General features: G+C 41.1%; 1 protein-coding gene across 2 annotated transcripts; it reads left to right on the top strand.

Annotated features, from left to right (window-relative positions):
* The first annotated feature begins 9768 nt into the window (after nt 1-9768).
* On the top strand, nt 9769-24739 carry LOC106570532 (coiled-coil domain-containing protein 126). Of its 2 annotated transcripts, XM_014142964.3 has the most exons (4): nt 9769-10064; nt 20801-20916; nt 21055-21431; nt 21605-24739. In XM_014142964.3, the coding sequence occupies exons 3-4, from the start codon at nt 21206-21208 to the stop codon at nt 21850-21852; spliced, it is 474 nt and encodes a 157-aa protein (XP_013998439.1). In that variant the 5' UTR covers nt 9769-10064; nt 20801-20916; nt 21055-21205; the 3' UTR covers nt 21853-24739. The 2 variants fall into 2 exon arrangements, with proteins under 2 accessions (XP_013998439.1, XP_013998438.1); XM_014142963.3 differs by lacking the exon at nt 9769-10064 and adding an exon at nt 10092-10591 and having other exon boundaries at nt 20801-21431.
* The last annotated feature ends 652 nt before the right edge of the window (nt 24740-25391 follow it).

Here is a 25391-nt window from a genome sequence, read left to right as displayed (position 1 = left end):
AGTGACACAGTGTTTGTTGGTAGTTTCAAACAAATCTACCACCTCACACATGGTTATGGGCTTCAAAAAAGAAGAGACTTGTACCATGTCAGATATAGAGTTGAAATGTATTACATTTTTATTTTGCATCCCGATATTGAACTTTATAACAAACGTTTGACAGAGAAACACAAGATGTTCTGCTTTTGTTTTAAAATAATGTTTATTAATTATGAAATTATGAATAATCTTAACATTCCACCAATGAGGCCACTAGGTCATTTGACTGCAGGAAAAGGCTGCAATGTAACTGACTCCCTAAAAATATTATTATTATTATTATTTATTTTTTAAACGGACCCCTATATCTGCCAGTGAGACACACAGGGAATACTGAGGGGTTCAGAGGTTGATGTATAGGGGGATGGTGTGTGTGCATGCAGACCTACGTGTGTCTATGTTCTATGTGTGTGAATATTCCAACCTGTGTGTCTCTTTGGTAAGGAATGTGTAGACTCTAGACAGTAAATGAATGTGTAGACAGATAGGTCTAGACTCTAGACAGTAAATGAATGTGTAGACACATAGGTCTAGACTCTAGACAGTAAATGAATGTGTAGACACATAGGTCTAGACTCTAGACAGTAAATGAATGTGTAGACACATAGGTCTAGACTCTAGACAGTAAATGAATGTGTAGACACATAGGTCTTGACTCCAGACACATTACACCTGAACAGAATTTATTTGAAGGTTAATGCATCTTTTTACAGAGTTATTCAAGGTGAATCAAAGCATTATAAAGCACTTTGTTATTTGCGTCAGTCCCAAGGGGCTTGAAGGAAGTGATTGGTTAGTGTTGGAGGTTTAACTACTACACGGAAGTTCCAGTGGTGTTTAAACACTCCATTGTGTGAGAATGGAAGGCTCGTGTTCGAGTCCAAGCATTTTACATTTTAGTGCCTTGCTCAAGCGCATATCAACAGATTCTTCACCCAGTCAGCTTGGGAATTCAAACCAGCGACCATTCAGTTACTGTCCCAATGCTCTTAACCTCTAGACTACCTGCTACCTACACATATACTTTTAAAGGTACTCCACTCCATCAACTTGACTTGTTTCTGTCTGTCTTCCACCCACTCATTGTCTATCCATTCTACACCCTCTTCTCCCGTATCCCTCAGTCCCAGCCTGCTGTCCCAGCTACTCCTCTGCAGAAGTGGGCAACAAAGATCGGGTCCCTCTCTTCTAGAATGTGCGTGCAGGAAACTGTTCCTCTCCTCCTCACTCCATGACTCAAACAATTGGGTCCAGAGGCGCAGTTGGCACTCTAAGAGTTTTGGTGGGCAGTCCTTAACCTGTAGCGTTTTGAGAGTGGCGGGGGCTCTCTGCCTGCCGCTGAGTTCAGAGAGGTACAAGATAGGTTCTCCAAGCTGGGAGGCACTGAACCCTGTGGTACTGACAGAAAGTCTGCCAGGCTGGGTGAAGACGAGCTGGACTGTGTGCAGAGCCAACCCTGTCCAGCAGTGTTAGCTGTTTCCAGTGTGTTGTTCGTGATATTGAGATAGCATGTGTTGCTGGACAGGGTACCAGCAGCTGGGGGCATCATGCCAGGGGGCTGCTGGTTTGAGCCTTGATTGACATGGAAGAACCAAGACATCTTGCACTGTTTTTTTACAACATTCTTCTTATTTGCAGCCTGTTGCAACATAAGACGTGAGGTTGAGTTGAGTTTCTGCACCACTGCCCTTAATCTTGACAAAATGCGCACAGACAGACGCACACACACACACACACACACACACACACACACACACACACACACACACACACACACACACACACACACACACACACACACACACACACACACACACACACACACACACACACACACACACACACTGATGCTGACATTGAGGTCTAATCATTAGTTCTTCCCAACACTAACATTATTATACTTGACTGCACAAACACACAGAACCTTATTCTGTGACTCACACCTTTATCACTCTCTCAAGTCTTCTTCCTCTCTTCTACATATTCCTGTCCTCATTCTCGCCTCTCTCCTTTGTGTGTTACTGTGTATTTTTAATTATTCATGTCCATATCTCTTCCTGTTCCTGTTACTCTCCTTTCTTGTTATTTAAAAAAAAAATTGAGGTTTTTAAGGAGAGAGGGGGCTTAGTATGCGTCTCAAATGGCACCCTATTTTCTACATAGTGCTCTACTTTTGATCAGAGCCCTATGGGCCGTATATGGCCCTGGTCAAAAATGTTGCACTTTATAGGGAATAGGGTGTCATTTGGGATGCAGACCTTCTGTGTGAGGTAGAGAATCGACAGAGATAGCAGTGGATCAACTGGCTTCTAATCTACAGGCTCAGTCTGGCACTAAGGAAACGCCACAGTGCCTGTCCTCTCTCTCTCTCACTCTCTCTCTCTCTGTCTCTCAACTTTCTCTCTCTCTCTAGCTCTGTCTTTCACCTTTTCTCTCTCTCTTTCTCTCTAGCGCTGACTTTCTGTCTCTTTTTCTCTCTCTCTATGTCTCTCTCTCTCTCCCCACCAGTCTGCCTCTCCCTTTACCTTACGTTCTCTCTCTCTCTCACTCTACTCTGTCTCACTCTCTATCATCTTTTTCTATCTCAAGTCAGAGAGCATCTCATTCCTTGATTTTGTGTCTACACATTTGAGTATCACCTCCAATCAGAGGTCGCATAATCATACTTCCTTACCGGTACTTTATTGTTTCTACCTGGTCCTTGTTTTCCAACTGTTGAGACGCTACCTTGATTGTCTGAGTAGAACTGAAGTGTGTATGTTGGTTTTGGCCTTCAGTCATACACAGTTTCTGCATATTCAACAAGCTCTCACAGTCTCACTGCAGAATTAGACGTTTATCCACATTCTCCAAACGTAAAATTCCAAAGTGTTTTTGTTGCTCCTGCTGCTCTGTATCTTTCCATTTCTCCAAATGTCCAATTTTTAAGTTAAGGGTTAAGTTTAGGCACTCATTCTGAATGGTTAAGGTAAGGGTTAAAGTTCGGCAAGGGTTAAAATATTCAGTTTAGGCACTCATTCTGAATGGTTAAGGTAAGGGTTAAAGTTCGGCAAGGGTTAAAATATTCAGTTTAGGCAGTCATTCTGAATGGTTAAGGTAAGGGTTAAAGTTCGGCAAGGGTTAAAATATTCAGTTTAGGCAGTCATTCTGAATGGTTACGGTAAGGGTTAAGGTGTGGGATAGGGTTAAAACCAGTGTCCACGACTGGGATCGAAAACGCAACCTTCTGATCCAGAGTCATGAGATCCAGATTCATGGGATTACGCCTATCCACCACCCCCGTCAAAACCCAAGCCACTGTTGCCCCTAGTGGCCAGTTTTGAAGGCATTTCCCGACATCCTCAGGACATGGATAGATGTCCAATTCTTAAGTCAATCTTGAACGATCTGGCTGTGCATACTAGGAGTGTTGTGGGTGGGTGGGAGTTTTGGGGGAGCTGTGTGTGTGTGTGTGTGTGTGTGTGTGTGTGTGTGTGTGTGTGTGTGTGTGTGTGTGGTGTGGTGTGTGTGTGTGTGTGTGTGTGTGTGTGTGTGTGTGTGTGCTCTTTGGTAGTCAGCCACTGTTTTTACACAGCTGGACGATGTAGCGTTCTCTTTAACTCCAGAACTTTCTTTAACTCCAGAACGCAGTGAATAAAAGAAACACTCCTTTAGTCCTCATCATTCCTTCACGCTTTTCCTCCATCCCTCCATCCCATTTTTTTACATTTACATTTGAGTCATTTAGCAGACGCTCTTATTCAGAGTGATTTACAGGAGCAATTAGGGTTACATTGCCTTCAGAAAGTATTCATACCCCTTGACTGATTCCACATTTTGTTGTGTTACAGCCTGAATTCAAAATGGATTAAATAATTTTTTTCTCTCACCCATTTACACTCAATACTCCGTAATGACAAACTGAGAACATGTTTTTAGACATTTTTGCTAATTTATTGGAAAGGAAATACAGAAATATCTCATTTACATAAGTATTCACACTCCTGCGTCAATAATTCCAGCTGTGAGTATTTTTGGGTAAGTCTCTAAGAGCTTTCCACACCTGGATTGGGCAACATTGGCCCATTACTCTCTTAGAAAATCTTCAAGCGCTGTCAAATTGGCTACCTGCAACCCTATCCTCCACCCCCTATCTCTACCCTCTCTCCTCCATCTATTCTCATATCCTTCAAAGATCCTGAAAACAGAGGTGGTGATCAACAGACTAAAGACAAGCAGCCCCCCCCCATGAAATTATAGCATTTTCGATTTTCAAGTTTCTTCATTACAAAATCTAAGCTTTGTGCAGGGGTTTTGATGTGTTGTCCTTTTGTTGTGACAAATCTATGTGTCTGAGAAAGAAATACAAACCAAAGTTTCTTAGACAGAGAAAGCATTGTAAAACATAAAATCATCCTGTCCCTACAATGTTGACATAGCCATGTTGGTCTCTTTCCTCAGAATAGAAAATAGATTAGGAGGACAGAAAATGGACAAGTCCCTCCTAAGATTTGGGATATGGGCTGAATTGTTCAAAGCAATGGCTTGATTAGTTGTGTGTTGCCTCACTTCATGAGGTTCTTTAATTCTGTAAGAGTGGAACATTGGAGTTGATGATCATTGGTTAGTGAGATGGTGGATGTTTCACGTATTATGACCTTTTTTATGCTGACTGTCAAGTCTTAACTATTCTTATAATTGATGTTACACTCTTCGAACCATCCAAACAGCACGTCAAATTATTTCCCTCAGCTTTCCCTCTCCTTTCTCTCCTCCATGTTAAAATGTCTCCAATTAAACCTGCATGTTACGGCATGTCGTGTTCTATGGAGTGTTTACCTTCTGAGTAATTGCCCTCTTAATCTCTTATTGTTGCTGTCTGTTTCCAGGTGAAGGGCCCTGTCAATCAAAATGGTTGTGGTTCCCATGGCAATAGGGGAGTAGAAGTAGTCATCCTCTTCTTCAGTTGATGACCAAAGTCAATACTCACCAATTAGCTTTCAGCCACGAGTAGGGTTGCTATGGCGAGCCAATTACACTTAACAGGGTAGGCCTAGCCATGCCAGACTCATTTTGTCCTCCCCGTTCCAAAATAACTTGGTTATCTTTTTCTCTCTCTCGCTCTTTCCCTTAAGTTTGTGATGTGGACAGGCACATTATGTTGATGTTAGGTCAAGTAGTCTTATTCTGTGATTGTTATTCGTAAGAGAAACATCTCTCTCTCTCTGTGTGTGTGTGTGTGTGTGTGTGTGTGTGTGTGTGTGTGTGTGTGTGTGTGTGTGTGTGTGTGTGTGTGTGTGTGTGTGTGTGTGTGTGTGTGTGTGTGTGTGTGTGTGTGTGTGTGTGTGTGTGTGTGGCAGATATTCCTGTCATCACACACATTAAATCAAAGTGGCAGCTTTCAGACAGGATCTCTTCCACCGGCTTCCTCTTCGGTCCCACACCAGGAGGACACAGGTGCAACCATACCATCCCACTAACACCCCCACCACACTACCCTCCACTAACACCTGTTCAACACACACACACACGAGAGACACAACTAAACAGGTGACTGCCAGGATGACGACACATGGACACGTGTGATGTGACCATGTTCAGTGTTGCAGCCGCACCAATCAGAGATTGATCCAGTGTGACTTGGCCCCACGCCTGACAAGTAGAGAACATTTGAGTGGGCGTCTGTGTTGTTGAGATCCTCGTTAATCTGAATCTTTACTAAAACCTTAAATGTTGCCTGTAAAGGAACATTGATTGTTTCTCCATTTAAACTTTGGATTAAACCTATTTTCATTAACACTGATCTGCCGAGAATAATTAGATTCATTAATCCTAACATCTATCTGCATATTGAAATTAACTGTATTGTCACGGTGGCTCTTCTGAAATACAGTATAATTTTCATTTTATTCTGTTTACCACATTTGTGTGTCATTGAATCTTTTAAATATTTCCAGAGCTGTGTGTGGATTCGTCATCAACTGGTCTGTGTGCAGTTTGATCTATTTAGAGAAACAGTATGAGATTTTTTGTATGTAGAGTATGCATATGGTCTACCTACTGTGTATACAGCGGCAAACTATAGGAATTTGTCAGACATTTTATGTAGAAACCTTTCTATATACTGTAGATTCCAAAGGACTGAACAAATCAATATCCCAAGATTTGTTTCCCAAATGGCTCCCTAAACCCTATATAGTGCACTACTTTTAACCAGAGCCCATAGGGCCCTATGGAAGACTATGGGCTTTGTTCATAAGTAGTGCACTATATAGGGAATAGGGTGCCATTTGGGACGCAGGATACGGTATCTATCAGAGTAGACAATACCGCCCCTATGGACTGGAGTACGGCATCCTGATAACCATGATCAATAAAATGAATGCATTCTCCATATCCTGGTTTTGAACAGTACAGCGCAGGTCAGTGGAGGCTGCTGAGGGGGATGACGGCTCTTAATAATGGCTGGAATGGAACAAATGGAATGGAATCAAACCATTTGATACCATTCCACTCATTAACATGAGCCCATCCTCCCCAAATAAGGTGCCACCAACCCCCTGTGGTGCAGGTAGAGACAGTGTTATTTTGTAAGGTGAAACTATCAAATGAAGGCAACAACAAAAAACGGAGAACGAGGTTGAAGTGGGAGGCGGGTAAGTTTAAGACTCAACATGGCTTTCAAACTTTATTCTGAATCGAACCAATTGTACGTCGCCCTATGGGACTCCCAATCACGGCCGGTTGTGATACAGCCTGGATTTGAACCAGGGTGTCTGTAGTGACGCCTCAAGCACCGAGATGCAGTGCCTTAGAATTTTTTTTATAAAAACATGTTTTTGCTTTGTCATTATGGGGTATTGTGTGTTGATTGATGAGGGGAAAAAACGATTTAATATGTTTTATAATCAGGCTGTAACATAACAAAATGCAGAAAAAGTAAAGTGGTCTGAGTATTTTCCGACGGCACTACATGTTGTGTAGTATGCTGTTAGTAGCCCATGTGCCTCACCATAATAATTTGGTCCCTTTTTCACCTCTTAATTTCACCAACTGTTCTCACTTGGTGGTGCACATGTAGTCTATAGCCTGTTTTAGAGAAATGTAATCATCAAATTTTGTAAGAGCTTTCATTGTCTGCTTATCTGCCCCCTTTATTTATCATACGGTTCTGACTTGGTGTACAATGAGAATACTGTAAGAACAGCCCATGTTCTGAATTCTGTCACTGTACATTTCAAATGTGCTGAACAAATAGTTATATTGATTGTGTCCATCCTAGCTCGCTCATTAAAGGCTTAATCGAAATTACGGATTGCCTCTTGTCCGCTCGTCGTCCCCTTATGCCATAGTTTGTACATCTCAATTGTCAGTAGAAACCACATTTGTTTAAAGAATTTAGACATATCAGCTGTGGGTTTTTTTAAAGGCAGAAAAGGAGGCTGAATGAACTGTTTTGCTGCCAGACTAGGCTCCGCTGAAAGCCAGGTGTAGCAGTGGTAAGGTGTTGGGACTGCTGTTGGGATTCTGCTGTTGGGACAGCTTTATGTAGGCCTTAACAGTTTGTGGGCACCGTTTATCACCGTTATAGTGAAATTAATGTACTGTTTAGTGTTGTGTAGTGGCTTTGCTGGCATGCATCTAAAAAAAAATGTTTTAGTTTGCCCCACCAAGATTTCCTTGCTAAAATCGCCACTGGATACAGAAACTGGATGAGTATCACATAACATTTTTCAGTCATTAATTTACATATCATGTGCTTATTTGAGTGCCACGTTTACAAAGAAGTAGTATATACTATTTGTCTGGGTAACAAGACCTGAGTAATTCAGCATCACAAGATATCTGTTGTACAACAAAAAGTGGCATCTGTAGTTAATAGATTGTCAATGAATTGTTCCGTTATTTGCTGTTTTGCACTGCTCACTCTAAATTCAACTACATACAGTATCAGTTAAAAGTTTGGACACACCTACTCATTCAAGGGTTTTTCTTTATTTGTACTATTTTCTACATTGTAGAATAATAGTGAAGACATCAAAACTATGAGATAACACATATGGAAGCATGTAGTAACCAAAAAAGTGTTTTAAAAAATCAAAATATATTTCATATTTGAGATTCTTCAAAGTAGCCACTCTTTTGCTTGATGACAGCTTTGCACACTCTTGGCATTCTCTCATTCTCTCTGCTTCCTTGATTTCTACTCTGGTCTAAACTTCACTTCTTTTCTATCTTTAAAGCAGTGTGCTACAGTTCTCTGCTGCACTCCAGTGTTTCATTAGAGAATTGTACTCCTCTCCCTCTCCTGGTAGCGTCTCTCGAAGTAGGCCATGTGTTCCTCCTCTCTGGTCCTCAGGTCAGACAGAGCCCTGGTCAGAGAGCTCTCCTCTACACATCAGAGGGAAACATGCACCATTAAATGAACGGAATACATCTATAATGAGACTAATTTAATCTCTGTTTAGGATCTCTATAGGATATATATGATCTATAACAGGAAACCCTGTTATATATCCAATAGGAGCGGCAGGTAGCCTAGTGGTTAGAGCGTTGGACTGGTAACCGAAAGATTGCAAGATTGAATCCCCGAGGTGACAAGTTAAAAATCAGTCGTTCTGCCCCTGAACAAGGCAGTTAACCCACTGTTCCTAGGCTGTCATTGAAAATAAGAATTTGTTCTTAACTGACTTGCCTAGTTAAATAAAGGTAAAATTAAAAAATATGGTAGACTATTAGACATTCACACCACAGGAGGCTGCTGAGGGGAGAGCAGCTCATGTGAATGGCTGTTTATGAGCTGTTCTTCCCTCAGCAGCCTCCTCTGGTGTGAATGTCTAATAGTCCACCATATAGGATAGTACTTTGGCATCAGTATTCTATTCCACTGATTCCGCTCCAGCCATTACCACGAGCTCGTTCTCCCCAATTAAGGTGCCACCAAACTCCTGTGATTCACTCTCCAAAGCTCATGATCTCAACTTCATAATTATTCACCTATGTAGTCCAATTAGATTGATCTGCTGATAAAGGGAAGGAAACAAGGAATGGAGGGAGGAAGGCTGTAAAATACACTGACTCCAAACAAAATGGACTTGGTGAAATTTTACATACAAGGGATGTGTGCACTTTCTAAATTGTCTGAACTGAAGGCAAACATAACAAAGCAAATAGCCTTATAAAGTCAGTGAGGTGACAGAAGGAAATTCCAGCAGTAATCCAGGATGAATATAATCCTAGAATAAATGTTATTTGGCAAAACAAACATTCTGTACTCCAGATAGTCCTCCACTGCCTTCGATGGAGTCTTGTCAAGACATCCTCTCCATCACTCAAGTTTTTAGATACTGTTTTAGCTAGATTTTGTTGTAAAATCCATCTGCTCCTCGAATGAAGTCCTGTGCTCACATACCTTCAGCACATGACGTTCACGTTGTTAAGCAATGGCAACGGTCTCTACCAATGGTCTCTGCACCTTTCCCCCTTTCCTTTCTCCCACCATTGATTTAGGATTGTGGGCGCAGGTACCTTGGTTTACCTATACCTCATCTACCAGTCTGTCAAATAAACCATCTAACAATTTCTTTCCAAAACGCTTACACTTTTGAATTTGAACTTGTTTAATGTTTTTTTTCTCAATTTAGCACCGTGATGATAAGGGTGGATGAGCACACTGGACACATTGACCACACACTTGCATGCATGTTTATGAGCAATACATTTCCCACAAATCCCTACAGCAAACAGTGACTCGTGATGACGCAGAACACAACACGAGGAGAAACCGGCTGAACTCGCGAACGAATAAAAAAAAATCCTAGACATGCAAACAATTATACAATGTCATTTTTACTTCAGAACTGGCTATTTGTTTCAGTTACATTGCTTATGAAGATTATTGAATTGTTAGAACCCGTGCTAGCAGAAGCATAATCTTGATAGTGGCATTTCGGTATCTGCCCGGTGCACTCATCTGTTCTCCGTTTTGGAATGGGATTGCAGACTGACGTTTTGAACAGCACAGTGACTCAAATTAACATATCCAGGTAATATAACGTTCATTTATTTTTATAAGGATTTGATAAAAGGCAATGAAATACTGTTTGAGGTGTGAGCCAACTTTGTGGATGTCTGATTTGACACTGGGGCACCTATCCTGTTCGATGAACTATGTCAAGACTAGCTAGCGCCAGCCATGTTGACGTCAGGCACGCTAGCAACAAGCTAGGCTAGCAGCTAACTCTGAGCACTGGAAGCTAGTTATCTATAGTTTTCTAGAAATCTAGCTGTCTGACTAACGGTTAAGCTATCTCTACTAATATCAAGCTGAAACGTATGTCTTTGTCAAACGGTTGTGAAGTATGAGTTATTAGTTAACATGCGAGTTGGGTAGCTATGTCTTCGGACTCAAAGTTGAGTCTTGAGGCTCAACGTCTAGTTATTTTATATCAAGTTGAGTCATCAAATTTGTTACTCGAGTCCACACCTCTGGGAAATACTAATATTAAAGGTTGATGGCAGTGGGTAACCAACAAATAGACTGCAGTCTCCTTGTCCATAGACTGCTTTCAAGGTAAGGACACAAATATTTTGTGAACTCTCTCTTTAAAATAGGTCTGGAAGAAAATCCTGCTTGTTCTCCAGGAGGTTTGGCCAACCCTGATCAATGTTTCTAGTGCTGGGTGTTTGAAAATGTTCTTGTTATAACAATTCATTTGTCAAAATTACCCATCCTTAAAGAACAGTCTAATGAATATCAATATTCAGGTGGTTTCTGCCCACTAGTTGAAGATCCTTGCTGTCATCTGACTCTACATAGACCAAGTATGATGTGTATATGAGTTGAGTCCACCTACCATCTCTACCTAGCATGTGCACACTATTAAAATGTCAAATTATATTTGAGGCCTGGGGCATTTAATATCCAATGCTTATTTGTAGGACTTATTCAAAACTGTCTGTGAATGGCTGCTAAAAACAGCCTCATATAATTCATTTTCAAAGACAAGTTGGCATATCAGATTTCATATATGTGATTACACTGGCTAAATTGGGAAGAAGTGGAATAATAAAATACTGTAAGTGTAGGGAATAACAGTGTTATTGCTGACAAGTACACTGATTGCCCTTTTTATTGTAGCCCACTGTTAAGAATGAGAATTGTTCCACTGATCAAACTAAATAAAGTAAATTGTTAATAAAAGCTCCTGAAGATGACAAATCTGCCCCTATGCCCTAATCAAATATTTTTTTCTAGTTATTGTCCTCCCTCTAGAATCAAACTTACACTTTTGGGTTCTCAATCTGTTTGATTTTCATAGTTCCAAATCAGGTCACCCTACCAAACTTCCCTGCTAAAACAGACTGTAGGTCTGTCTGCTGCTTTTTCATTGTCACAGTCTAAATGGCAATCACCAAAAGAGGGGACTAATGCAAGTGTGGACTTTAGTACATGCTATCAAAAGGCAGAATTCTGCAATAGGGATGGGAGTAACAGCAACCTCATTTTGTTGACAACATTGTACATAAAACAGCTCTACCGTGCTGTTTTTTTTTACAGTTTTATCAACTCAGCGGAGAATGTTCTCTCTCTCCATTCAGCTCCACTCTAATCTTGAGGAGTGTTTCTTTAAAATGCACATCCAATCCCATTGATCCCTTACATAACTAGACCAATCATATGCTTCATGTTCCACGGTTCATAGTGCTATGGCAAGACAGGACAATGATAGAGGTTCCACTCGTGGTGTTAAATTGCAGATGCTCCGATTTCAAAAATTATTTGGAGCACAGATGAAATGTTAACACAGTATACAAATGGACACATTAGAAAAATAAAAGCAGTACTTTTCAATGCATGAGAAGATGGTCAAATGCGTGTCTCACAGCCAATGAGTGAGAGTTGGCAGCTCTGATAACAATGCTTGACAGACAGATCAAATTGTATTTGTCACATGCTTTGTAGACTAACAGTGAAATGCTTACTTACTGGTCCTTTTACAACAATGTAGGGTTAAAGACCACAGTAAATTAGTTTTCAGTTTAGGATATTTAGAGTTTGCTCATCAATACCTCTTCGACGGAAGGTCCAAGGATGATTAGGGTGATAAATCTAGAATCGGATGACTATAGAGAGCAAGGTACAGCCAAAATGTTGTTGTTTTACTTCGTTTTCAAAGTGACTATGCTAGTTTCAGTGGTTGAATATTACACACTGGTGGCTAAGGGACTGTCTTAAAAGTGCAATCAGCCAAACCTGCTGTTTACAGAAACTACATTTTTGTCTCAATTAAATTATCTAGAGATCTTAAACCAACTATGTTTTTACCTTTTAAGAGCGGTCAAGGAACCCATCGCACTTGTCTGTAGATCTGTAGCTCATATCGACAGTGAACTATTGCAAATTAGACTTATTACAGGAAATAATGTAAAATTTGTGAAATGAAAAAGGGCAATTCTAATGGGTGTACTATGGAGGAGGGATGTCAGTGACCAACTAAGTTATTTTAGATGTATATGTCATTTGGATTGGCAGCTATTGAACATTAGATCTGTATATGAATTAATAACCACGGCTATAATAAGGGAAATATTTTTTTTATTTAAATCACAGGTGAGGAATTTTGAAAAAAAGAAAAGCTGTACCTTTGATAAGAGAGGTCAAGGAAACCAATACACTTGTTTGTTCATCTGTAACTCATAGACAGTGAGCTGTTGAATATATCAGGAAATATTCATGTCAAATTGAGCGAATTGACGAGCGAACTCCGAATATTGAAAGTAAAAACACATTTACTGTGGTGAGTTAAAGATGAGCTAAAAATATAAATAGTGACACGGTAAATAACGAATAAAAATAACATGACTATATATAGGGAGTACAAGCATTCAGTCGATTTGCAGGAGTACAAACAAGGTAATTGTGACTAGCAGCAGCATATGTGGTTAGGTGAAGTGGACAGCATATCTTATTGCATCCTTCCCCCTCACATGTCCACTTTTTGTATGAACACTAACATAAGTGGAACAGACTTGCTGTCCGAAGTTGATATTGTGCTTTTGTAAAGAACAATGTAGGATAGCCTATGGGTTTGTTTTAGTTGTGGACAATATTAACAAAAAAATTATCACGATATTTCCGGAAGATAACGATAGAATATCATGATATACCGTACAATTAAAAAGAAATTATGAGCACTTCAAATTTTAATGAATGACAAAATATTGCTTTTAACCTTATAGAAACAGAAAGGGGGCATTGCATATTTTTTTACTTCTGTGGTAAAACTGTGCAAACATGAAACATAAACAAAGCTACATGGAGTAAAATCAAATACAAAAATATTTTAAGTACTCAGGATGTAAAGAAAATGTAAACTTTTTTCACTTTTTCAGGCCAAATATAAGAAGTGCAGTCTTTTTTTCAGCATAACACTGGTCATTATGAATTCAAGTTGTAAACCTTTTCAAACTAACTTCTTCAAGCATTAACCAAACAGTCTGTATGTTTCTCAGTTCACCATGTAACAATTCACTGCAGTTCAGTGCCGTGTCAGGGACACCAGCCTTTTGACAGTTTCTGGCTTCAAAGTTGCCCTGTGAGCACATTGCCCCCAGTGCTAAATGCTCTCTGAGGGCCAACTTGTGGCAGGGAGGCATAGGTATTTCTTTGTGGGAAGTTGGATGCGTGGACTCGCCACCACTCCAAAGGCTCAGCCTCACTGTCTGCTGCCATCATCAGAGTGTAGCTGTCCAGCTCTTGCTCAATGACCTGTCTCTGGGTTCTTAAGACCGGTGCACTACTGGTTTTCTTAAAAAAGGCTCTTCTTGGACTTTATTTACTGATTGTGGAGCAGTGGCAGCTTCTTTCTCACTCTGGTCCTCTTCAAGAGAGAAGTCTCCCACAGTTGTGTTCCCCACCAGGAGGGCTTCTGTCTCGGAGGCAGCTCTCACGTTCACCTCCACCAGCTTCTCAGTGATCATGTAGGTGGTCATGAACCTTGGGTCCAGAAAGGTAGCCATGGTGAGCAGCTCTACTGTTTCAGGGTCGGTGTATTTGTCATTCAGGTAATTGAGGATCATCATCTTAATCTCTCGGGTCAGTTTGGCTTCGCCCTCATTTGATTTCAGAATCTCCGTCTTGACGAAATGGAGGCCCAGCTTCAGATAGGACACACCCACGTATGTCTCTCCTGACAGGGCATCTGGAATCCTGGAGGGGCGTAAGTGCTGCCGTGACAGATTCTAAGACCACAATGTCTTGCCAGGAGTGTGCAGGGTACCGTGTTTTTTTTGTCTGCTGCCAGGACTTGTGTGATTGTCTTTTCCTGCTCCAGGACACTTTCCATCATCTGCAGTGGAGATCCCCACCTTGTCGGGGATTCCGTGATGGGCTTGTGGAGGGCAGGCTCAGTTTATCCTGTGCACTTGTCAGGGCCTTCTGCTTCTTCCAACTATAGGAAAATGTGCTGACCACTTTCTCACACAGTCCTGTGGAAACCCGAGGTTTGTTTTGGACACTCCTCTCTAAAAAATAAAAAGGTGAACAATTATTACATATGAATCACAATTATTCAATAGAAATAACTTTACATCTGCTGTAATTACAATTTACAGCATGGACACTTGGCGTGATTACAAATTTAATCCATCTATAGATTTACATACAACTGTTGTGATTAAGAGAGCTATGTTCCTTTAGAAAATGGGATCATTTATTGAGTAGGCTATTTATTATTGAAAGAGGATAGATTCATATATTTAAACCCATAGGCCAATGTATCAATTCTAAATAAAAGGGAAAGGGGGATACCTAGTCAGTTGTACAACTGAATGCATTCGACTGAAATGTGAAAAGCAATGTAATCCATGTAATGTTTGGATATTGCACACATTTACAAAATATTATAGATTTGCATAGCTGTATATATTCGGCTTAACGTATAAGAAGGATCAGGCAGTGTAGTCAGCTATTTATATTTTTATTTTACCTTTATTTAACTAGGCAAGTCAGTTATTTTCAATGACGGCCTAGGAACAGTGGGTTAACTGCCTTGTTCAGGGGCAGAACGACAGATTTTTACCTTGTCAGCTCGGGGATTCGAGTTTGCAACCTTTCAATTACTAGTCCAATGCTCTAACCACTAGGCTTCCTGCCGCCCCAGCTAAAACTTTAAACAGAGATAAGGAATACAATAGTTTATCCCGCATTTTAAGTTGTTGTTTTTAAGTTATTTTATTTTTCTACCTAGCTCTGTGTTTTGGACGTTGAAACTTACCAATAACATTGTAGCCTGTGTCCGAAACACCCTAGTCTTGTCCATTTGTTCAGCTCCAATGCTTTGACCATGTTCGATCCGCTGTTGGTAGTCATACATACTTGACGCAACTCTTTTAAGCCCCAGGATGAAAGTGCCTCCCTCAGCCCAGCTGCAATTATTTCTCAGGTGTGGTCATCTGGGAAATAAGATGAATGTAATGTAATGAATTGTGAGGCTAATGTATGGCTCTGTGGTCCGGCTTGACCATAAGTCGGCAGTGATAGAGAAGAATGCAGCGTTACGGATTCCATTGGTAACTCTGTCACAACATTCTTTGAGTTCTGTCACAACATTCTTTGAGTTCTGGTAGACATGTTTTGCTGAAGTATTTACGGCTCGGGATCTCGTATCTTGGGTCCAGAGTTCGAATCAACTTTCTGAAACTGTCTTAATCCACAGTTTGAATTGGTTCCATGTCTTTCACAATGTGATATGTAATTGCACTCGTTATCTCATTCCACTTCTTGCTCTTCTTGTCAGGAAGTACCACTAACAAATTCTGCCTTGAGTGATATCTGAGTGCAGGTCTGTCTTGAAGATGTCTTGGGACTTGCTCCGCTGCTCCGGGGTTTGTTGCACGTATTCTGATCGATTCTTCATATTCGCGCACATGCAGGGTTTTTAGGTGGTGAAAAAGATTGCAGTTTCCACCTTTGGCTAGCACAATGCATCGACACAATTTACACAGAACCTTTTGTTGGTCGAGGTCGGATAACTTAAAGCCAACCCAGTTCCAAACGACAGAGGCCCCCTTTTCTCAAACCAATTGTTCTTCGCCGTCCTGCAAATCATCCTCAGTAGCGTTATTTTCCTTGTCTTCAGTCATCCTCAATTCTTGTTTACACTTTTGCGCTTGTTCTTCGGACACTTTTGCTAACGAAAGGAGTTTATTTCACTAAATGTTCGCTTACTCTGCAGTTGCGCATGCTTGTTTGTTGACTTTGATTGGCAGGCAGATAGCGTGTAACGACCATGTTTCTAGTTTGTTTTCTTTGCTAAAGAAGGCTATGTTTTTAGTAGGAGAGAGACTGAACTAGCCCACAAGGCTGTATCACTCGACTGAAATGTTCAACTAAACAAAAACGGCTTATTTCATAAATTAATAAATGTTTCATGATATGTACGATGTGGCAAAATCCATATCATGGCAGAACGTCATACTGATATTCACATTGATACCAGTATACCGCCCACCCCTAGTTTGGTTCTGAATTAATTTACTACTACAGTTGCATGATTACAATTTATTATGCCTTGATATCAACATGAAGTTCTCCCCTTCATCCAGGAAACCACATATTCCCATGAAAGCAGTAAGAGATGGATCAGGACTTTTGCACTCTCATCTATTGTCGTCAGGAACGTCATGCAATAAAATAGCCATGTCAAAAAGTCACAAAATGCTAGTTAGTCTCCTAGGATTTTGTGGTTGTAGGGCTTATAGCATGGCTATTCCAATGCGTTGCCTTTCCTAGCCCAATATTGGACTAAAGGAGCCAAACGTCAGTCCCAAGGACCTTACATGTTCTGTTTAAATGGCGAATCAGCTCTGGAAGCCAAAACAGCCAAATACTCCATCTAAACGTGGATGATTCTCAATTGCTGTACGGTTCAAGAAACATGAATCCCTGTACTTTCATATCACATTAAAATCATTTCACTAATGCAAAATGCACACTGTTTTAAAACAGTTGCTGCCGACGGTAGTTTTCAGTGACAACATGCTTGTGACGTCTGTCTTGCGTTTACACACAGATGTTCGGAGGCGCAAATAGCTAATTAGCACAGGTATATCAATTAGAGGTCGACCGATTAATCGGAATGGCGGAATGACGGAAGATAACATGTTTGGCCGAATCAAGAACGAAGATAATTTCGCCAAGTTTGGTTGAAAATTCTTTGTGCTAAGCCAAACAGTGCATATCTTTTAATGGCTAATGGACCATCACATTAGCCCGTTACAATCTGCTAGTCAGGCCGTTCCTGTTCCTATGGCCACCCTGTGAGGCCTCTGAAAGGGCTTAACGGTAGCTTGTCATCACCCCCCCAACCCAAGTTGTTTTGCCTGCTGTACTGTCTGTATCAGTGTGGCCGGTACCATAGAGGTCACAGGAAGGGCATGTGTGTAACAGTACACTGAACCTGAGCTTCTCTTGTTGTTTTCATCATTTATTCCCCTCCGTTCAGTGTCCCTTATCTACTCCCTCAATAGGATGTCACTCCCACACTCATGGAACCGCAGAGAAATAATTAAAGCATTGACAGAACTGCTGTGAAAAGTGAGAGATGATTATTTTATGTCAGTTTTACCTGCATGTATTATGCAGTCTTGATTTAGAAAATGAAAGTAACCTATATATATATATATATCACTGTCTGTATTAGAAAATAGGCCTACTGGGCTTCCCGAGTGGCGCAGTGGTCTAAGGCACTGCATCGCAGTGTTGCGGCATCACTACAGACTGGGGTTTGATCCCAGGCTGTGTCATTACCGGCTGTGACTTGAAGTCCTATAGGGCGGCGCACAATTGGCACAGCGTTGTCCAGGTTTGGGAGAGTTTGGCCAGGGGGGCTTTACTTGGCTCATCACGCTCTAGCGACTGCTTGTGCCTGCAGGCTGACCTCTGTCGTCAGTTGAACTGGGTTTTCTCCGACACATTGGCGTCCGGGTTAAGCGAGCGGGTGTTAAGAAGCGCCGTTTGACAGGTCATGTTTCAGAGGACACATGACTAGGACTGTGGCGGTCATGAAATGTTGTCAGTCGGTGATTGTCAAGCAAATAACTGTCGGTCTCATGGTAATTAACATAAACACATTTAGCATCTCCTGGCTTCCTCACAGCCTACCTTTGGAACAACTACACTTTAAAAAGTCTAATAAATCCATGTAATATAGCCTACACCATCACAATAAATACATTATTTATTTTAGACAGGTCTAAAGAAGCATGATATGAAGAAAATGTTGTCTATTTCAGAAGAACAGAATAGCGTACTCTGAGTTGTGCTTATGTTAGGTCCTGATCTGGCTATGCCAAATGGCTGTGGGCTACACTAGTTCATTTAGCAGACAAGATTTCCTTAGAGTCCAGTGGCATTATTTTATAGTATGAAGAATACAATTGAACAAAGCTGAATAAAATAAAGGGTATTTTCTCCAAACGGTTTAAGGAAGTGCGAGGTTGAGAGGTTAACAAAGTAATAAGTATTCCTATAAGTTTAATTTAGAGTTATTAATGTTATTAATATAACTTTAGTTATTGAACAAACGTTGGGCTATATGTTTATATGTTTAATACATTGGAAGGCTGCATGATGCGATGATTTGAAAAAAGTTGCTTGAAAGACAAGAACTCTGCTTTGTTTTTTGCACAGTCACTCATTCACAATTTGACAAGCACATGATAATGCCTAGAATTTCACGACGGCATCCCCTTCATGTGGCCGTAATGCACCCTAACAAATCCATGCCTTTTGCGGCCAGTGGCCGTTTTGCGCTTCTTCCTGAGTGCTGCGGTCTCCATCACGTGATCGGGTCTTTCTCACAGGCTACAAGTGAAGACGTACACATTGGGGACGCAGCTGCGTGGGTCCTTAATCCAATTCCGAGGTGCCTATTGAAGAACAGCAAAAGCACTAGCCTATGTCAATCTACTATCCCCCATAGTACAAAGGTCGACCTATTCTGTGCGAGAAATAAATATTCCAAACATAGTCTGGGACAGTTGTGGGATTCGATAGATCCCAAATTAATACAACCACTAGCATAAAAAAAATAACATTTTATGCAATGTGGCTGAAAAATGAATGTTTAGCTTAAAATGTTGATAAACTATTAGGCTATTTCGTCACGTTATAAGCACAGCAATGCGCACATAGTAGTAGGCTATAAGTGTGAATGTTCCATTATTATAAAGGTGCATTGTTATGGTGAAAATTGTCTTCCCCAAACTTGACTTACACTCTGCTTATATATGCCAGTTAGGCTCTACACTCCTTGTAAAGCAGATTAATGTGCTTAAAGTTATTTGGCCACTTTAGTTGTGATACAAACCTTATTAATTTAAAACATATAAGCCTATGGGCTAGGCTACATGAGCTGTACGACTATGATTCGAAAAGTCGCAAAGAAAGGCATTGTTTTTTATGCTGGGCATCATTCACAAGTGATAGGCTAATACTGTCACCCATCAGACTATTCTTGATTTAAACTTGTCTTTACATATACTAAATATATGTGTGAAATGTGTCTTGATTTAGAATTGACCATTATCACGCACCTGTATCGAAACAGGATCAGCGGGGAAAAATACATGTCATCTATGCACTTAAATAGCGAAATGGTGGGCGCTTTTCCCCGTGAATTAGTTTCATGCCAGCCAGGTAGGCTATACTCCTGTTGTGAATATAAGCAATGTGCTTAATAGGAAAGTTGAGAATTTAATATAGTAGGCCTAGCCTATATAAAGCTGATCCTCCTATTTCTAGTAGAGGCCATCACTCTGTTTTCTCCTGCAATTGCATAGCCTATTGGAATGTTGCGCAACATGAGCTCATGGGCTCTCATGAAGTGTTTGATTAGATTTTTTTTTCGAAGACATTTGCATTGATGTCAGAGTGATTTAGAGGGACAATAGAGTGCTGAATACCAGGCAGTTAGCACGTTTGGTAGGCCACTAATGACCATTTGCAGCATCAGAGCTTGAGAAGCCTAATTACCGTGACTAAACGGTCACTTGGAATTTGACTGCCTTCATGACTCGTGACCGCCAATGTGTGGCAGTAATACGGTCACCGCAACAGCCCTACGCATGACCCGACCTTCGTCTCCCCCAAGCCCAAGTTGCAGTGATGAGACAATCACGAAATTGGGAAGAAAAAGTGGTAAAATAGGCCTACTACAGAGAGAGGTGATTTTGCCCTGTTCATAATCCATAGATCTAGGCCAGGGGTTTATGCTATGGGGAGAAACATTTAGAATGTAGGCTAAATATAATGTATAGTGCGGCTGTCATGAATTCCAAGTCCGCACAACAGAGCATCGTTTAAGTTCTACTACATTCATTTATTTCTACAGCCTCATGAGTGGTGCAATACAGATAAAAATGCCATTAACTGAGTTGTTTCTTCTACATTTTAGTCATTTAGCAGACGCTCTTGTCCAGAGCGACTTACAGGAGCAATTAGGGTTAAGTGCCTTTCTGGACAGATTTTTCACCCAGTCGGCTCGGGGATTCGAAACAGCTACCTTTCGGTTACTGGCCCAACGCTCTTAACCACTAGGCTACCTGCCTGTCAAAGACATCTGTTCAACACAGTGCTTTCTTTCTGAAGTACGTTACACAACATTGATGTGCCCTTCTGAACCCGGCCCAGATTTCTGATTGTGTCTTGGTGTCATAAATTCTCCACAGATTGAAACATGACACGGATGACTCGCGTGTTTCTGTCTCTCTCTTTCAGATCCTCCCTCTCTGAATGACTCAGGCAGCTATGTATGTGTTTGGGCCCCATGGTTGACTGCCAGGTTTGGGCCCCATGGTTGACTGCCAGGTTTGGGCCCCATGGTTGGCTGCTAGGTTTGTATAGTGTTCTACTCCTCCAACCCCAGCCCTATATCCCCCAGTCCTAACCCCTTAGCCCTGTGTCATTATTTTGCCTCACTAGCCTGAGCTCCACACACTACTAGCCCCAAACCCTTAACCCTTTGCCTCCAGATCGCTCTCCTTTCTTTCCTAACACCAGCCACCTCCAGACCCAGTACCAGCCCCAAGCCCCTCTCCCAACCCTGTTCTTCCAGTCCCACCCTCTATCACCCAGACCCCTACCCCTCTCCCCTGGCCCAGCCCCACATCCAGCCCCAGTACCATGCTGGGGAGGAACATGTCCCAGAAGCTGAGCGTGCTGCTGATCATCATGGGGCTGGCGTGGGGGCTCATGTTGCTGCTCTACACCGGGCAGCAGCCACACCACCAGAGCAGTGGCGAGCTGCATCAACAGATCCTGGAGCTGAGCCGGCGCTATGTCAAGGTGCTCACCGAGGAGAACCAGAATGCACCGGGAGGACCGCAGGGCACCTCCATGGCTGGTTACGGTAAGGGTTGCTTTAGAGCTAGAGAAAAGTCCAGAAGCCACCATTTACTGTTTTGTTGTGGCGCTGGAAATGAGGAAACACTCATCTACTACTTAAACAAAACTACTTACCACATTCTACTTGAACCAAACAAATTGTTTTATATTTTAATTATCTTTCTCTCACACACACAGCTGATCTGAAGAGGACCATAGCGGTGTTGTTGGACGACATCCTGACGCGCCTGGTCAAGCTGGAGGGGAAGATTGAGCTGGTGGCCAACACTTCAGTCACTAACTCCTCCCATCCTGCAGTGGGTGCCCTGGGCTCAGCTCCAGTTGCCTTACACAAAGCCAGCAAACAGGACACGCCAGGCAACCACCGTCTGGAAACCGCTCGCATCCCTCCACACACAGCCAACAGAGCTCGGCCAGGGGTATAGTAGGTTGGGTAGCGATTGAGGCCCTGTTCAAGTACTTTACAAGTACATCCTTTCTTCATAAGATGGTCACTGATCTAATAAGGTTGGTAGGGTGGTAACTCTCATTTCACTTGTCTATTAATTTACAGATCAGTGATTATCTCAAGGGAGCAAGGAAAGATATATATATATATATATATATATATATATATATATATATATATATATATATATATATATATATTCCAGATCATTTAAACCTAACCCTGAGAAAGGACTGACTGCCTGTTCATTTCCAATAACTACATGGCTGATTTCAATTTTTTTATGAAGACATTTTAGCACCTTTTTTAATACTTTCAGTCATGGACTCTCTTAGACTTGAATTTTAGCTTCCCTTTTTTAATGGTTTCATCATGGATGGGTCTAGAAACTGCGGATGTCTTTGAGGATGTCTGTGGGCAACAACATAGCATCAACAATAGTAGAGGAAATAGACAAAGGTCTATACTCTGTAGTGTCTTCAAGAAAGCTGATGAAGGTGAATGGCACTCCCACCCGGATATGACTTACCTCGGACATACTGCCTGCCAATTTGCAATACTGCTTCTAATCCCATCTATATCAGAATGCTGAACTCAAAAATGTTCTCATGGTAGTTTGGGAAATGTTTTGTAGTTTGCAGCAGCTCCTGGTGTGTGTGTGTGTGTGTAATCAAATAAAACATTTAAATAATAATTTAGCCGTTGTACAGTAGACTTTAAAAGGATAAAAGTGATGATCCAAAGAATGTTATTTGCACTCTCCTTGAAAGCTTGAGAAATGTGCTTTTACTTTGACTGAGTGATGATTTTAGAGTATGTGTATAACATGTCGAATGTAACTGTCGATAAGCGGATGATGACCAAGTGATTGCTATTGCTCAATTCCAACTCCAACTTTCCCCTTCGTCACTCCCCAGACTGTTAGTCCTTGTCGATTTCCCTTTGCAGATCAGAATGGTTAGGACCAGGGGGTTTTCTGACCTGACCAGTAAAAACTCCTATCCCAATCAATGTACAACCTGCTTTTGTCTCAATTTAGCCCTCTGAGGGAGTTGCTTGCCTATTGCTTACACATATCAGTTCCTTTAGTCTGAGATCACATTACACAGTGACTGTTTGGGGAAGCCCTAAAAGATAGTGGGCTAGCCCAATCTTTGTGTTTTTTTTACTTATGGGAGTGCCTTTCTATGGCACACGCGTACCCCTTTAATACAAACCATGGGCTGCCTCCAGATTCTCCACTGTTTCAGAAGCGTGCACTTGGAACACTCCCTGTCATGGATTTAAAAGCATTGGATTGGTTTAAGCAAAACCCAAGATCAGCATTCAGGGGCAACTTCACACAGCACCCTTGTTTGACAAGACAATGGCAAGTTGGCCAAAGCAGAAACCCACTGGAGATCCCAAATTATATTTTTAATAGATGGGTTTGTAGTTTAACAAAACTGACACGTGCACAATAGTTTACAATGTTTATTAAATGCATAAATAAAGTTTAACAATGAGCACTTGTCTATCAAATGCATAGTTACAGTTGTTGGTTAGCTAGCTAGTGAATTTGAGCCATATTAGCATAGACGTGACATCAGTGAAAACACCTCAAAACAAGACATGGTATCAAGAACAAGATAAAACTAGCTGAAACTAGCCACTTACGTTTCCCCACATGGTAGTTAATTGTCATTGTTGCGAGCTATCTGGCCATCCAGAATCGCAACGACACATGGACTTCTGTTTGGAGCGATTTCAGTGCCAACGGAAACTATTTGAATTCAATATTTTTTTATTTAGATATTGAATTTGAAGCCAATATTTTTGAATTTGTAATGCACAAATTGAATAATTGAATTCATAAATTGAACTTGTATTTCATGATTTGAAAGTTAATTGAATTAATATTGCATTCAGTTTTAAAATTCAATTGAATTCAAATTCAATATTTATATATTCAGTTTCAGTATCAATATGGTAAATATTGCATGCATTGTCTATCAAGTTTACAAACTATAATTTCTAGTTGACCAAAGTTTCATATTCAAATTCTCAGATTCAGTTCCCTCAATTCAGATTCAAACCAGAGACGACATCCAGTACTTTGCATGCAAGGAATGGTAGAAGAAAACAAATATAATCAAACACGCAAAACAATGTGATTATTGTGGACTACAGGAAAAGGAGGGCAGAACAGGCAGGGCTGTAGTGGAGCGGGTTGAGAGTTTCAAGTTCCTTGGTGTCCACATCACCAACAAACTATCATGGTCCAAACACACCAAGACAGTCGTGAAGAGGGCACGAAAACACATTTTCCCCTTCAGGAGACTGAAAAGATGTGGCATGGGTCCCCAGATCCTCAAAAAGTTATACAGGTGCACCGTCGAGAGCATCCTGACCGGTTGCTTCACCGCCTGGTATGGCAACTGCTTGGCATCTGAACGTAGGGAGCTACACAGGCTAGTGTGTATGGCCCAATACATTAATGGGGCCAAGCTTCCTGCCATCCAGGACCTATATACTAGGCGTGTCAGAGGAAGGCCCATAAAACTGTCAGACTCCAGTCACCCAAGTCATAGACTGTTCTCTCAGCTACCGCACGGCAAGCTGTACCGGAGCACCAAGTCTAGGTCTAAAAGGTTTCTTTACAGCTTCTACCCCCAAACCATAAGACTGCTGAACAATTAATCAAATGGCCATCCGGACTATTTACATTGAACCCCCTTTGTTTTTATACTGCTGCTACGTGCTGTTTATTATAACTTTACCCCTACCTGCGTGTACAAATTACCTCGACTAACCTGTACACCCATACATTGACTCATTATTGTTATGTAATTTTGTGTTACAATAAAAATATTTTTTTTACTTTAGTTAATACTTAACTCTATTTCTAGAACTGCATTGTTGGTTAAGGGCTTGTAAATAAGCATTTCACAGTAATACATATGTTGTATTTGACTCTTAAACATGTTTTGGGTGTTTTCTGAAGCCAATGTGGCATGTTGAATGAAATTTCTTAATATGAATTTGGCTCTGCCGTTTGGGCTATAAGCTATTATGTCCAATTCCTGAAAGTGAATCCTCTCTGGAACATGGTCGTGCCTTCTGTTCCCCTCTATATTAGAAGGGAGTGTGACAAAAATGTAAATTGACCGCATAACAGTATAGTTGAATAGCACTTCTAAGGATAGCTATTCCACTCCCTATTTAATCTTGCTCTTGTGAATGACTGGGTTCGAACCGGGTCTCCTACATGTCTCAAGACTGTGTTAGCCCATTTAGCTAATGGGCTAACACAGTCATTCACAAGAGCACTATAGGGATGAGATTCCCAACTGGTTGCAACCTTGTTCAGTCAATCCATGTGATAATTTGACCCCTTTTAATTATTTCATGTATTCATTAGACCCCGAGAATAAAATGAGGTGACATGAAATGCTTAGTAAAATACTTATCTGAAATGTGTCTTAACTGACTGATGTTTGCATTGTGTACTATTTTCCTGTTCCTATTTCTTGAGTT

Source organism: Salmo salar, chromosome 14, assembly GCF_965601325.2.
Source record: "Salmo salar chromosome 14, fSalSal1, whole genome shotgun sequence".
NCBI classification, from domain to species: Eukaryota; Metazoa; Chordata; class Actinopteri; order Salmoniformes; family Salmonidae; genus Salmo; species Salmo salar.
This window is presented reverse-complemented; position numbering and strand designations above follow the sequence as displayed.